At 43.0% G+C, this 15,842-nt stretch overlaps 1 protein-coding gene across 2 annotated transcripts in view; it reads right to left on the bottom strand.

Moving 5' to 3' along the window:
* MAP2K4 (mitogen-activated protein kinase kinase 4) overlaps nt 1-15,842 on the bottom strand; it is a 135,550-nt gene that overhangs the window by 57,286 nt on the left and 62,422 nt on the right. For both annotated transcript variants that reach the window (XM_034989626.1, XM_034989625.1), the window contains exon 3: nt 11,356-11,530. In XM_034989626.1, the coding sequence (XP_034845517.1) occupies nt 11,356-11,530 (175 nt within the window). The remainder of the gene's footprint in view (nt 1-11,355; nt 11,531-15,842) is intronic.

The raw sequence follows: 15,842 nt of genomic DNA, 5'->3' as shown, positions 1-15,842 counted from the left end.
TTCTTTAATGCCACCCCAGTAGTACAAAACAGAACACGGGGCTGCTGGATGGCCTACTGGTCTACCAGGAAATGGACTCCGCTCTTGGACACTGGTCAACGGATCACCATCTCTTCGTGCTCTCTGAACATCTGGTCCGAGGGACAGGGAGCAGGTAGAGGAGTAGCTGCTGGTACGGCATTAGAATTGTTTGGGGCTGAGCAAGTGACCAAACTCTTCATCATACGGAAGTTTTAGGATTATACTGCAACACGTATTATATGTGAGCGTGTAATAAACTAAATTAATTCAAAAGGACTAAAGGACTCAGAAAGCGGATTAACCACAAGCACATGCCTACAACAGTGGTCACTTCAAATTAGTTATTTTAACTCAATTAATTCAATAAATGTTCAAGTTGGAGAATACTTAACAATCATCAATGACTCAAACGAAAGAATTCTTAATAGTAAGAGTCACGACCGGGAACGCTTCTCTAATGGAACAAAACAATGTGTAGGGATAAGATTTTTATCACTGGAAATAAGTACAGCCAGGACTTTCTAATATTAAGGGAGAATAATCACCCAAATTGGAACACATGAACAAGAACAAACTTCCCTTCCCTTTATGAAACTGTCCTTGGGAGCTCCCCTCTCCTTCCTAGATGAGATCCTGCCTGATTCATGAATCGTTTCATAAAAGCCAATTAGATCTTCAAATTAAGGAGGGAGAAAAAAGCTTTCCTTAATAGAGGGAGGAGAATGGAAAATGGAAGCCCAAAGGTGACACCAATTATACATAAAAATCTCTCGTAATTAGAATGTTCAGAAAGCAAATGTATTGATAAATGTCTTGAATCACAGAAAACTTTTATTTATATCATAAATTTAAAAGTTAAATAAGACTGATGTTTATTTGAGTTCGGAAAACCTTTTTATTTTTCCTCGTAAAGAATGGGGTTGAGAAGCTCACACAAGACCACAAAATATTTAAGAAAATCATCTCAAGAACCTTAAGGGTTTTTTTGTTTTGTTTTTTTAAAGATTTTATTTATTTGACAGAGAGAGACACAGTGAGAGAGGGAACACAAGCAGGGGGAGTGGGAGAGGGAGAAGCAGGCTCTTCGCCAAGCAGGGAGCCCAATGCAGGGCTCGATCCCAGGACCCTGGGATCATGACCTGAGCCGAAGGCAGTCGCTTAATGACTGAGCCACCCAGGCACTCCAAACCTTAAGTTTTTTTTAAAAGTTTCACTTTCAACCAAATATCAGAACTCATTAAAATCACTAATTTTTTCACTATGGGACTATTGAGCTCTTTTACTTGTCACTATTTCACTAACCTAGCTCCAGTTATTACATGCTCTTGGGACAAATTATACTTTTTGAAAATCAATCCACATAGCTTTTCCAATAATAAAGTATTTTCAAATTATCACAAGATTTACTTTATTTGGAACAAAATATAGAGAAAACCCTTCAAACCAAAACAAGAATTACTACCCTACATTAGAAGCTGTTTTCCACAGTGAAGAAATAGATATTCTTGAAGCTAAAAAAAAATTTTTTAATTGTCGTCCAAATTTTTATTCAAGGTTGTTTTATACTCCAAACAAAAGCAGGTAAATGCCAATAAAAACAGCATGTAGCCACAGATCAGCAACACCAAAATGACTCCAATGAAGTCTTTCAGGGACACAGAAAAAGGACAAACTGAATACCCAGTCCTCTGTTTTTATGACTTTTGGAGTTATACATGGTTCTTATCCAATTAAAAATTAAAAATTAGGGCGCCTGGGTGGCTCAGATGGTTAAGCATCTGCCTTTGGCTCAGGTCATGATCTCAGGGTCCTGGGATCGAGTCCTGCATCGGGCTCCCTGCTCCTTGGGAGCCTGCTTCTCCCTCTGCCTTTCTCTCTCGCTCTGTCTCTCATGAATAAAAAAAAAAAAATTAAAAATTAGCCCAAGGGCGCCTGGGTGGCTCCGTCGGTTAAGCGTCCGACTCTTGGTTTCAGCTCAGGTCATGACCTCAGGGGCGTGAGATCGAGCCCTGTGTCAGGCTCCGCACAGGGTATGGAACCTGCCTAAGACTCTCTTCTCCCTCCCCCTCTGCCACCCCTCCTCCCACTTGCTCTCCATCTCTCTCTCAAAAAAATTTAAAAATTTTGAAAATTAAAAAAATTTAGAAGTCCACAGAGCTTCACTTTTCTAAGACAGCCCATCCAATTCATGCCATTGGCTGCAGCAGCCACAAACTCAGATACTAGGAATTCCATACAGATTAAGCTGCAGTGATAGAAAGCTGACAGGTTCCATGGGACGAGCTAAAGAATTTAAGTGAGCAATTGTCCTCTTGCCCTGTCCTACCTCATGCACAAAACACAACAATGTCCACTCTGAGAACAGTCCAAATCATGCAGACAGAAATACCAAGAACTGGTTGAAAGGTTGCTTTCCTTCTCTCTGCGCAACGTGGCATCTGGAAGTCATTGGTAAATTTAAATGTTGGCAGCTTATAGTTGGCCTTCATTTGGAATGCCTCGATGTTTAACAATTTAAATTTAAAGCATAAATACTCCTTTACTGATACTGAACAACTATTTAAATGTGGCGTAGTTCCAGATGGCCTCTACATATACCGGGACATTCACGCTGAGATGATTCTTGCACATTATCTCTAAACCCAGCCAACCCAACCTCCCCCACGCAATTTGTTGGTACCTATCAGGGATGAATGGGTGGGGATAAAACTAACATAAGTAAGAAGAACTTTCCAGTAGATTAAGACCCATTGTTCTAATGGAAAAGGATTGTGGGAATTATTAAAACTACATTCACTGAAGGACTAGGGGGGAGAAGCAAATGAGATGGATGGAAACAGGCAGTAGAAACCGTTCATTCATTGTTTGTTTCTCTTCCTTTCCTAAATGGATTTTCAGGGGTCAGAAGAAACATGGAGAAGGAATAAAAGGAAAGAGTGTCATGATGACCCAATCGCTGTTATGAGATAAGGCCAGGACCGCCCAACTGTGGCAAAGAGAAAAGGAAGAAAGGTTGACAACACAATGGCTAAGGGACAAGCTGTAGAGGAAGCAAAGTAAGATAGGCCCACAGGGTAGGTCCTCAGAAGCAGATCACCAAGGAACATTCTTCTAGGTGCTAACTAAATACCCAGCTGCTAGTGGTGCACACCACTCACTCTGACTCAGAGTTAACCCTTACATCTCCATGTCAGAGTTCTCAAAGATATCTCAGTTGCTAGAGAGGCCAGGTATACACCAAAGCTCTAGGGCTTGCCTTGCAATGACCCAGTCTGTGTCTGTCCAGATCCTGGTGTGAGAACTTCTGACCCTCACCAAAAACCCAGAGTTCTTCCTACCAACTCAAGGTATAAGGAAAGGTCAGACAGGTGACAAGCTCTATCTCTTGGACAATGTGGGTGTGGGGAAGGCCCTCTGGGTTACCTGATCCCATTCCTGCTCAGAAAAGGGGAAAGAGCTTCATCACATGCTCGAAAAACTCAGAATAAGGCAAAACTGATGACAAGTCATAGATGCTCTTGATTAAAAACAGCAGCTCCACAATGTGTGTGACAGATGTTAGTTCCTAGGATCGGATCATTCCAGGCAAAAAAGATACAAGTCATCTGCAAACAGATCAGGAATCAAGAACTGAGGAGTCCAGGAAGGAACTTTAGAAAGGCAGACTTGAAAACAGCAACACACGCAAAGAAACGTACAAAATATCTACTTATTCTGATATTTTTGTTTGGATTTTATTTTGAAATGGAGAAAATATATGGCGGAATGAGATGTGGGGAAAACAGGAGGAATGGGATAATTAATGCGGAAGGGCATGACTGCTAGTCCCAGTAGATAAGGTGTCTAAATTCTCACAAATTCATGTCAGGTTTGTGTGGGGCTCTGCTGAAGGCCCAGAGGGCAGTATAACAAGGTAGTAAGAGTAAGGTCGGTGACTCATAGCCCTGCTACACACGTTCATCTTCAGCTACTTGGAGTACTCAAAGTGAAAAGAGAAGTGGGTTTGCCGGTGAGAAATTAGGGCATGGATACGACGAGACTCAGCAAGGTGATAGGTTCAATCACCGTACAGGAAATCAGTGGATAGCTTCAAAGACTATCTGGCATTGATTAAGACAATTTGACGTCAGATAAAATGATGCCAGCTATCAGGATTTTGACACTTTGCATGGCAAAGTGTCATTTTCAACTTGCCACCAACCCAAATCGGAGCACCAGAAGGTATATACTCTTCAGCAAAGCAGTGTGGGATCTGCAATCACTGGCAGTAGCTAAAACTCATCCCCATGATTGTGGCTCATTCCTACCCGTAAGCACCCATCATCAACGAAGGTTACCAAAACATTAGGATTCCATGTTTCAAGTAATTGCCAAATGTCTTGCCAGAGTGGTATGATAGCTAGGACAACACTCCCAGGACAAGAATGAAACCAAAAGCTCCCTGGGTTGACCTTTTGTACCAAGCGGACGTTGATAAATATCACCCATGCAGAAATCCTCGAACTGGTACATGAGCAAACAGATCACGTGGGATCTTAGGTGGAACACCTCTCCACAGCAACTATATCATTTAAAATCAAAAGGTGAGGGGGTGCCTGGGTGGCTCAGTTGGTTAAGTGTCCAACTCTTGATTTCGGCTCAGGTCACGGTCTCAGGGTCGTGGGATCGAGCCCCACCTCAAGCTCCACGCTCAGCGGGGAGTCTGAGATTCTCTCTTTCCCTCTCCCTCTGCCCCTCCCTCCTCTAAAATAAATAAATCTCTAAAAAAAAAAAAAAATCAAATCAAAACATGAAAGGAACAAGGATTATCTTAATTGAAACAGTTGTGATAATATTTTGAAAATGGGTCCTGTTCCTGGAATCTACAAACCCAACACTGCCAAGCCAGGAGTGCACTCTGTTCCTTAAGCATCCCTTGCTAAAAAACCCTCCTAAGGTTAATATCTGTGAATAAGATATGAAGGGGAGTCTACTGCCAGTCAGTAGCTGACTTCAGGCCAACCTGAATCAGTGATGTGGGGGACAGGAGAGCAAGGATCACACTCAGATCCCTAAGTGCCCCAGTGGATCCTTACAAATATGCTGTTTTCCCAGCAGAAACATCCAGAAGTCAGTTCTAATACAAAGTTGGAAAACCCCAGAAACCTCTGCAGCACCTCAGTGTGCTATGACCCCTTCCTCTGGGCTGCAGGAAATCTCAGGCATTCTTACGTTCCTAAGTTCAAACAAAGATTTCATATCCCACAGAGGCAGGAAGACTTACCCCTGCTACACAGGTTCATCCTTAGCTGCTAGAGCCTTCTAAATAGATCACATACAAAAATGTCCACTGTCTCTGCCTCACCATGCCATCACTAATGAGGTCAAAGCAGAGAGCAACATTAGCCGAAACAGTTTTAAAAAGCCAAGTATTTGGAATGCTGATCACAGATGCAAAACTGGCTTTCATGCCAAAGAGTAACAAATAACAAGGGTCTGTTAAATCAATTGTTTTAAATGAAAACATGTTTCCACTAAGGCAGGAAGAAAGAATACTAATTCTTAATCGCAAAATCACCCAAGTCTTTAGAATCAATTTAATGAACTCTCAATTGTATCTTAATCAAATTAATTAATTAACAATAATACCTCCTATTCTCCTCACTGAGGATATTGACGCCCAATTAATTCCTAGTTCTACATAGGCTCTGTTACCCATCACCCGAGAATTTGGGAGACCAGTTCCAAAAATATATGGGGTATTTACTACATCATGGGCAGAGCTGCCCTGAGGGCAAAGTTGATGGGACAAGCTGGGTATGTCTTGATTAAGGATGGTATCATCTTCCTCTTTACTAATTACATCATCCACATACTAAGGGCACAATCTTAGCACTAACATTTTGCAAGGGCCTAAAGATCATAAATAACAGGTCATTACTTCAGTACCCATGACACTAAAGTGAGATACGAGAGGAAATCTGATGTATAACCAATTTTGGAGGCATGGCCATAAGACCACAACAATAAAAATGACAGAAAATGTGGAGAAGGTGTATCAAATATGGGGTTAGATGATCCTCATTTAGAGTGAAGTGTGGTAAGGTTTTTCTCCAAATTACTACATCGGCTGAGATACAGATCCCAGAGCTTTCCTCAGAGTTCATGTCCCAAGAGCTTCCAATATGGGCAGGTGGGGTTCCCATCTCCTATCCCTTACATTGGCCAAAAAAGTGCTACTTTGTCTATATTATTTATTAGGGTCTATATACAATTCTGTTAAAGAAGCCATGGTGTGAAAACCCCTAGGAGCAAAAGAAACATGTGTACATGAGGAGTACCAACCCCTACTACACAAGGGACCTGAGTTCAAAACCAAGGCTGATAGAAGGACAGCCCTGCTGTGTCCTTTGGATCTGCCCACTCCTGGAAGGACTCCACTTAACACTTTTCATCTGCAACACCACAATATTCAAGCAACCTTAAGAAGCATCCAATAGTATGGTTTCACACCATGGCTTCTTTCGGTTCCACCAACCACAGATTTCTTAATTAAGCCACATGATCTAGCCAATCAAATAAGAGTGGAAGGTGCTGGAATCAAGCCTCAACTCAAAACCAGACAGCCATGACTCCCGCACCCCACAAGTGATCTGGAATATCAAACACTAGCACTGTGGCCTTCTAAAACTCAATGAGATTGCCTAACAAAGCATTCTATACCCTCGGAAAGGAGCTTTTCCAATTTAAGGCCATTCCTGTCAACTGTCATTCTAGTGCTTTCAGAACAGTATGCAAGACCAATGTTTAAGGACTAAAATGAACCTCGTGCAAGAAGGCTTACAGTTCCCACCAGAATTATTCAGTAATGGAACTTCTGGTAGAAATGGCAAGGGGTCTGTCTGCTGTGGCAGGGAAAACGCACAACCGTCCTTCACCGACCCCTGCGTTCCAACACATGCAGCACTGTCCGACTCAAGGAGGCCTCCCTACTGAGCAGATGGAAGCCCCACACTGCTCAGGCAAGGGCGGAGCTGCGGGCTGCTGATATGGGCAGGCAGAGGGCTCTAGTGCTTCCCACCAGGCAGGAGGGTTGACCTAGGTCTCAACTCCCAAAGGACACAGAAGGCAAGATCCAAATACCCACGGAGAGGCAGGAATGCAGGAATCGAGATCAAGTTACCAGCCTAGGATCGGTCAGGAGGACTCAAATCAATGCAACAGAAGAGCTGCAAGAGTAGAGAAAACACTGAGGGTTGAAGGAGTAAGACCAATTAGGCCCATGAGCAAGAAAGGGAAAACACCCAAAACCCTTCACATAGCTAACTCAGGCTGACCTAAGCACCTAACCTCAAACAGCCAGGCCATGTCCCTGATTAACACAGATGACTTCTCAAGTAGAAGACTGGAAGCTCATCCGTAAATATCAACCGTGACAACCTCAACATGACACCTTCCCATCCCCACCCACCTGCCCACCATCCATTCCACTGGCCCGTGACGTGACAGCTTCACTCCAGGGTCACCCCTCTAAGTAACAATCCCACTGCCTTTGATCTTTAGGGGCACTGAGATCATCCCCTTAGATTCCCTCTCATCTGCATTCTTTTCTACTCGCCCTGCCGACAAGCCCACAGACAGACACAAGCAGACCTTCAAGAGTCAATCCAGACACGGTCTGTTAGAAAACAACAGGGAAGGTGGTAGTCTAGCGCGCGTGCAGGGTTTATGCTGTAGGCAGGGTCAGATGAAGGACATGCTGTCAGGTCCTGAAGGCTCATTCCTCCCTCTGCAGGAACCTGTGTCCGTCTTACTGCTCTGGTCCAGCCCACAGGCCTGAGCTAGGGCCTGCAGCCACTCTTCCTAACACTTTACTCCTGCGTCCCCAGATTTGCTCTGACGTGCAAATCATCTGAGGACCTGACTCTGCTGGGTCTTTCTCCCAGATCCCAATTTCTCTGACCCTGGCCCAGAAACGTAATCATCATTCAGTGGTTATTCCACTGTCATGCAAAATGGGACCTTAAATACGTTATTTGCAGAGGATGCTGAGCGCAGCCTGATGTTCCCAACCAGAGTCAAAGGTCGTCCTTCCTGAGCTTCAGAAGATGCTACGGCAGGAATGGCTTTGCCGTCCACAGCCCCATGACTCAAGTCATTCGAGCAGTTAGACAAACCAGTCATAACACTCCCTCCCACTCACAGAAGAGTTAAGACCTATTTCCCCAGGTGTGTGCAATTAAAACTGAAGGTTCAAAATTTTCCCCGTCTTAGGGCCTAATGCAGAACCTCACTGGCAGCTTGAAGAACTGTCCTCGGGCCAAAGGTCACGAAATTGTTGTAAGTACAACCCTTACATATGCTGTGTGTTATCTTGCTGAATCTGATTTATTAGATCTTAACCGGTTTTTAAATTACGTCTTGGAGATCACTGTTTCCGGTAATTAACAAATCATATTTTCAAGCATTTCTTCTACGTGGCAAAATAAATTTGCGGGGAAAGGGCTCCCTCAGAAGTAAAAATGAGGAAGAAAAAGAATAATAAAAATCAGGCTAATGCCACAGTTCACTTTTGTACAGACACTGCAAGTAAACCTTAAGGATAATGTACTTCCAAGATAAGCTTAATATCTAATCAAGTAATCCTTCCCTGTTAAAGCGCATATTAAAACACGAGTATAGAGGCACTCCAAATGCGTTTCCCATTTTACCAACAACAATGGAAAACTCACAGGAGTGTGAACCACTGCCTCCCACTCTTTTAAATCTCTATAGTCCTTATCTCAAAGCTAAACACGGCGGGTGCTTAGTCATCAAACTGTCTACATGGAAAATGTCAAACAGAACTCCTTAACCACACACTGCCCCTGTGTGTGTACTTATCATTCTGATTCGTGGGCCTACATGATAAAGGAACAAACTCTCTCAGGTGTGACAAAAGGCTAAGCTTTTTCAGAGAGACCAACAAGATACACATTTAAAAACTGCAGGGGCGCCTGGGTGATTCAGTCGGTTAAACGTCTGCCTTTGGCTCGGGTCATGATCCCAGCGTCTTGGGACCGATCCCCGCGTTGGGCCCCCTTTTCAGTGGGGAGCCTTCCTCTCCCTCTCCCTCTGCCCTTCCCTGCTGCTTGTGCTCTCTCTCCTTCTCAAATAATCTTTAAAATAAATAAATAAAAAGAGTAGATGTCATCTATCAATCATCACATTGGTATCAAACTTTAATGTATATTAAGGAAGAAACCCTCTTCAGGTATTATATGATGTCATGGAACCCAATGCTATGCCCCACCGACATGCTGGTGGATATGTCCTATCACCACCCTCCCCATGCTAAACTAACATGCTTGCTCAAGAAGTCAAGGTGATAAACAAAGGTTGGCAGTATCAATGGGTAGGTACAGATGTGACAGTTACCAGTCTGTAGGTCCCATGTCCACCTCAGAAGTACTTCTTAAGAGCTGGGATTTTAAAGGCATTCCAACAGGGCTCTCAAAATGAGTTCAAATTATAAGTGGCAGACAGCAATTCCCTATATTCACTCTTAAATTCCTTCAAAACTCGAGTAAGCATTACACAGTTCCAAATGTTATCAAATTAAGAAAAAATTTTTTAGAGTCACAATGAAGTCCCCCCCTTCCTTATCTTATAAACCTACTGAACCATGGCTCAAGTCTATCCAGATTACTAAAACAGATGATGATGCTGATCAACATAGTAAAGCAGAGAGCACAGACTGAAAAAAGCAGTACATAATTATTTAAAAGTTCTTTCCCCAGTATCTGGAAAAAAGTTTAGAACTTTAGTTACATAGGCTAACTCTCCCTTAAGACCTAGCCAAGGAAAAGCAGACGTCACGTGCAGACAGTACATAGGAGCAATACAACACTCATCCAGAAAAATCTAAATAAAGTAACTTTCCACTTACACTGCAGTGGCCTAAAATAAAAATAGAGAAATCATTCCACACTGCAAGAGAAACACTTTTTTATTTCAACAGATAATCCAGAGCAGAGGCCTTAGCCTCTGCTTTCTTAGAGGTCCACCAGTTCTGTGCAAAATCTTGTCTATGTATGCGTCATCCTAAGAAAAAGTCTATGGGTGTCAGCACATTGCAAAACAACTATGACCAAAAACAAGGTGAAGAACCCGTAAGGAGAATCATAAAATTTTTCCCCCATCATTAATTTCTTACTAGTTTCATATGACCCAGCAAACAGAAATCCTCAACAATGAAGGAGGCGAAAAGAGTCAGAGTAACATTTTGCTCACAATAAAGTTCAGCATAGATAACATTTCATATTAATGTGATACAAATCCCCTCCCAAAAGTCAATTACGAAACTGAGGCTCCTCCCCTACCCCTAGGTCACTGTGACAAACTCTCCAAATAGGGCACTGACGGGAAGCTGATCAGCTCACACTTGTCTATAGACCCATTCTCAGTTGTGTAGAGACATTACTGGTTCCCCTAAGGACTTTAAATTGATAAGGGAATGGATATATTTCATTTGTCCTTTTCCTTTTCAAACTGCCGCCCCCGACATTGTCGATTCTCCCGTAACATCTTACACACTGCAAACATCTGTTCAACATCTAAACAAACAGGTGAACACATTACAACTCCATGGGCCCACAGGCGTCGGGTGGAGACCAGTCAGTTCATAACAGGTACCCACATCAGCCTGCCAGGTACAGTCTACGGGCCAGTCTCCATTTCGGGCCATTCTTGACTTTTTTTTTTTTTTTTTTAAACGAACATATTAAGTGGCATGGCACTCACAGTAAGGACAGAAGGTGACAGCATTATCACAAGGTAGGCATTTCGATACAACTTTCAAACCGGGGCACAGGGCAGTACTGAGTGGAGATGACATAAACAAACAGGAGCCGAGCCGGTCAGGACCGAGTAAGGTTGAGGTTAGTGGCAACAGCATGTGCGTGGTTTCCGGGAAACCTTCAGTAAGACTGCTGTTAGCCCTAGCCCCGCACCTTGCCCAACCCAGTGCACTGCCTCTTCTTCCAGCTCCCCGCCGGGCTCAGGGCACCACTGCCCTGCTCCCAGGGGTGCAGCCGCCCGGCCCGAACTCACCTTGGCACTGGAAGGGCCTGAAGTTTAAAACACGTTAATGCATCATGGCAAAGGGGCGGTGAACATGCGTGCGTCACACTTGGGGTCCAGAGCAATAGCAACAAGACAACCTCTGTACAAAACGCCCCCAAAGGATTTGGAGAAACAGTTTTACAAACACCCATGTTTGCCACACACGCAAGAACAGAACAACAGGGGTATCACTGCACCAAGAATTGCACCTAATGGAGGAAAGCGCCAAAAAGAATGATGGGCTTCACCTACTTTAACTGCCATTATTTGCCCACTTGGTTTGTGGACCATTTTGTTGACAGAACCATAAGCTCCTCGTCCAATTTCTCCAAGGTCTTTCAAGTCCTCCGCAGTGAAATCCCAGTGTTGCTCAGGGGAGATCTTCAGTTTTCCTGACGATTCAATGCTGTGTGTTCTCAGTCTCTCTCTGTTAAAATATTGGGAAGCAATTTTTCCACATTTTAAATAGGTTTTGACTTTTTTCTTATAGCTAGCACTGATGAATGCGTGGGAAAATCTGCTTTTCAAGTTGCTAACACAGTCTGACCTCCAGGTTTTTGGAGTTTTTTGTTTACGTCGTCTTGGTTTTTTACACACTGAACTCATTAAGAAAGGCCTAAACTTGGGGAGTCAATAAACACAGCTTTAATGAAATTCAGAAAACCAAGTTTCCAGTTATCGAAGAAAGTAATTTGTAGACCAGTTTTCATTTCCAAATACAAGCTCTTTTTCAAACTTTGCAAAACTGCGTTATCAAGTGCAGAATCCCAGGAGCTATGAACCTCATTTCCAAAAAGTTCTTATCCTGCCTTACCCGACATTAATGACCCCCAGGCCCTCCATCCTTAATACAGCTGCTCCTGAACTCTCCTGCACATTAGAATTACGTGGTGAGATTCTTAAAATCCAGGTGCCCAGGTATCATCTCATAGCAATTAAATCAGAGTATCTGGGAACAGGAGTCAAAAAACAGTATTTTTAAAGATCCCCAGGCAATTTTGGCAAAGTCTGGGAAATAGCACCTTACCATACTGCCCTGTTCCTGCTAATGCCACACTGAGGTAGGGGGACAGTCAAATGTATGGCAGCTGGATCTAGGAGAAAAACTGTCATGTACCAATCAAAACTGAACCCGTCAGCCTAGACATAGCGATGAGGTGAAAAACAAATGCTTCGTGGACAAAAATCTCGTTAACAGATTTTCATTAAATTAAATTCCAACCTGGAGATCAAAGCATTAACTTGTAACCATGCTTTGTAAAAAAGCAAATCCAATGAAAAATGTAAAAACAATCTCATTCCTCTCTCCTCCCACCCCCCAGACACCAATGTGTAGAAATGAACTGTACCTAACTAAAGAGTGCAAGATACATAGAGAAAAAGATTCCACTGACGATCATCTACATTTTTGTCAATTTCATATTAAATAGACTCTTTAAAATCTGATCTGGCAATACAAGTAAGAAAAATTTACATGCTTGGTTATTTATTTTTCTTCTTCCGAAATTTAGAAATGTTTTCTCAGGCTAGCAGAACTGTTTTTTGTAGCTATTTTTAAGGTTCTCAAAATATTCAGAATTTTAAAATCATTTCCCCAGAATTATCGTATATACTAGTATTAATAATAACCATGATTCAGGGTTATAGTTCAAAGACTTAATACACTTTGTCTAAATAACCACGCAGTGAACCAGCATTCCAAATGCCAGATTCCCAGATCATAGTAAGTCATAATACCAGCTTTTTTTCACACAAGTTCTTTTCTGTTTACAACATACTTCCACCAGTCGAGCCTAGTGACTAATTTTCTGAGCAATCTTTTTCATGACGTAGAAATATCCTAACACAAAGGAGTTCATTTGCAATAATTATTGTTCTATGATCACTGGCATGTAAACACCATCTCTGTGGCTCAGTTTAATCACCCGTAAAATATACAGCACCGGCCAATCGCTGAGGGTAGCTGAAAAAAAGTTAGTTTAAGTTACGTGCAAATTAGAAGCAACATTTTGGGGCGCCTGGGTGGCTCAATCAGTTAAGCGTCTACCTTTGGCTCAGGTCATGATCCCAGGGTCCCTGCACGGGGTTCCCTGCTCAGCCGCGAGTCGGCTTCTCCCTCTGCCCCTCCCCCCACTCATCCTGGCGCGTGTGCTCTCTCTCTCTCAAATAAATAAATAAAATCTTTAAAAAAAAATTGGAAGCAACATTTTTACATTATTCACTAATTCACGGGATGTGGCAGACAGGCTCTAAGGTGCTCCCCATGAGCTGCACTTCCCTGGGGTTCACAGCACTGTGTAAGCACCTCTCTCGGAGTGGGGAGAAGACCTGCACCTGCAACTTGCTTCTAACCAACAGAATATGGCAAAGGATGTCGCCTTTGAAATACATTGTGTTTGATAGCATCTGCTGCCAGCACTCCTGAGACATGGAGTATTTCACTATTATATAAGCCACAGAATAACAGTTATAATACTAACTTTTACTGTAAGATCGATTTTTAGAAATATGGAGTATCTCTACTAATAGCTTGGCTTACTGTAGTCTACTGTGTAATTTCTGGATGAGGTCCTTTCATTTTTTCAAGTGAACAGGTTGACGGCTAAGGGATGAGAGTTATCTTCTTGGGCTGATGCAAATGTTCAAAAACTGAGTAAGCTGACAGACGCACAACTCTGAATATAGGAAAAGCAGCTGAATTGTAGAGTCTAAGGGGTAAACCATATGACACATGAATTATATCTCAATAAAACTGCTAAAACAAAAGATGAACAGCAGAATGTGGCTATTCCCGAGTCCATCTTCTCATTTAACAGAAAAAGTTGTGAAAACCACAGAAGAACATGCTATGAGTATGCCATCATGAAGGCATGTTCATGGAGTCCCCGCTCATATCAGGCTTGCAATCTTTCCTCTGAAACTGAGTCCAAACTCACAGTTCTCGCTTTAAGAGCTAGTCCAGCCCTGATGGCTTCCAAAGGACGGGACAGAGATGCAGCACCATGGTGGCCGCACCTAGAAGCCTGACCTGACCCTTCACCATTACGCTAGAGCAGTCAGTCACTGAGGCAACTGTACTGAGTGTCCAAAACCTTGGCTGCAATTTTTTATCTTGGGGCGAATGTGTCAAACGGGATTTAAGTTCTACTTCTACTAGACAGGATCAAAACCTCCCAGATTTCATTATTAATTTCTTACCTGAAAATCAGTTCAGCTCAACTCCACAAACCTGTTAAGTTGGCTCGAATGCCTCTGCCTCACCAGTAACTAAGTTCAGCCTATGACCTTACATTTACTCTCACGCTCATCCTTCTGAAATCTATGTGCTCCACATGAGCAGTTCTTAACCCAGACATCTCACCATTCCCTCTGCTGGGCTCTATTCAGGAAACAAGCAAGAGACTAAGGTTCCAAGTCTCAAATTCACCCAAACCTCATACAGGAGCACAATCTCCAGCCCCGTATCTAACCACGTACACAGAAAAGTCCCTAAGAAAATGGGTAACATTCTCCTCTGGATTTAGGGGTCTTTAATATGAAAACAAGTTAGAGTGGTCTTTGTTGTAACAGGACTTGTAATTAGACTATCATATGATACACATTCCAGTTAAAAAGTTAGCTATACACTTATATTTTTTAATGCCTACGGATCACAGATCTGGTTGAAAGGGCACTTCTGTTGAACACAGTATTTCCAAGAACAGCATTTGGGGATAGACATTACCACCAAGGAAGCTGTTCAGATACAGACTGATGTCACCATTAAAATATTTTCTCCCATATAAAGGTAAGTAGAACTTTAGTGGCAGTAATAAACTTCGGTGAAATCTACAGACACCAACACAAAGGATTAAAACCTAACAAGAACCAAACACAATAAACTTTATTAATTGATTCGAATCAAATTTGGAAAATCAGTTCATGGCCATGCTGCACCTTTCTACCAGATTCGCCGATTAACATAAATAGGCTGGGTCCATGTCCCCTGTGGTTAGTATGTTCACGTTCCTTTCCAAAAGACTCTATTCCCTGGCTTTGTAAAGGGATACCACATGAATGACTGAAAAAAAAAATTAAAGATTTTAGGGCTTACCTCTCCCAATTGTTTACGGGAACACTCCTCCCTACCCCACCCCATGCTTCACCTTTCCATGGAGAGGGATCGGGTCTCTCACCTGAGCCCTTACTGACTGACCAGTGAATATGGAAGAAGAAACGAAACACAATCCGTTCAGTTCCCCTCTTTTAAAGCCAGCCTTCCTACAGAGACAGTATATACGCTCTGGCTGTCCCTTATAAGAGGCTGCACTCGAGGGATGGGTAAGTCTAATTCCGTACGTGAGGCCAGGAGGAGTTAGCGAACTATTCTGGCCTCAAATGCAGAGCTACATTTCCAATTTTATCAAGAAAGCCTGGGTGACTCAGATGGTTTAGCACCTGCCTTTGGGTCAGGTCATGATCCCGGGGTCCTGTGATCGAGCCCCACGTCAGGCTCCCTGCTCGGTGGAGAGCCTGCTTCTCCCTCTCCTCCCCGCTCATGCTCTCTCTCTCTCTCTAATAAACAAACAAAATCTTTAAAAAAAAATATGCTAAATCTTGGGGCACCGGGGTGGCTCAGTTGGCTAAGCGTCTGACTCTTGGTTTCAGCTCAGGCTCAGGGCATGATCTCAGGTCATGAGATCGAGCCCTGCTTCAAGCTCCACCTCAGGCGGGGAGTCTGCTTGGTATTCTCTCCCTCT

This window comes from Mirounga leonina, unplaced genomic scaffold (genome assembly GCF_011800145.1).
Source record: "Mirounga leonina isolate KUSES-001 unplaced genomic scaffold, KU_Mleo_1.0 Mir_488, whole genome shotgun sequence".
NCBI classification, from domain to species: Eukaryota; Metazoa; Chordata; class Mammalia; order Carnivora; family Phocidae; genus Mirounga; species Mirounga leonina.
Note: the sequence above shows the minus strand (reverse complement) of the source record. Positions and strands in the feature narration are given on the sequence as shown.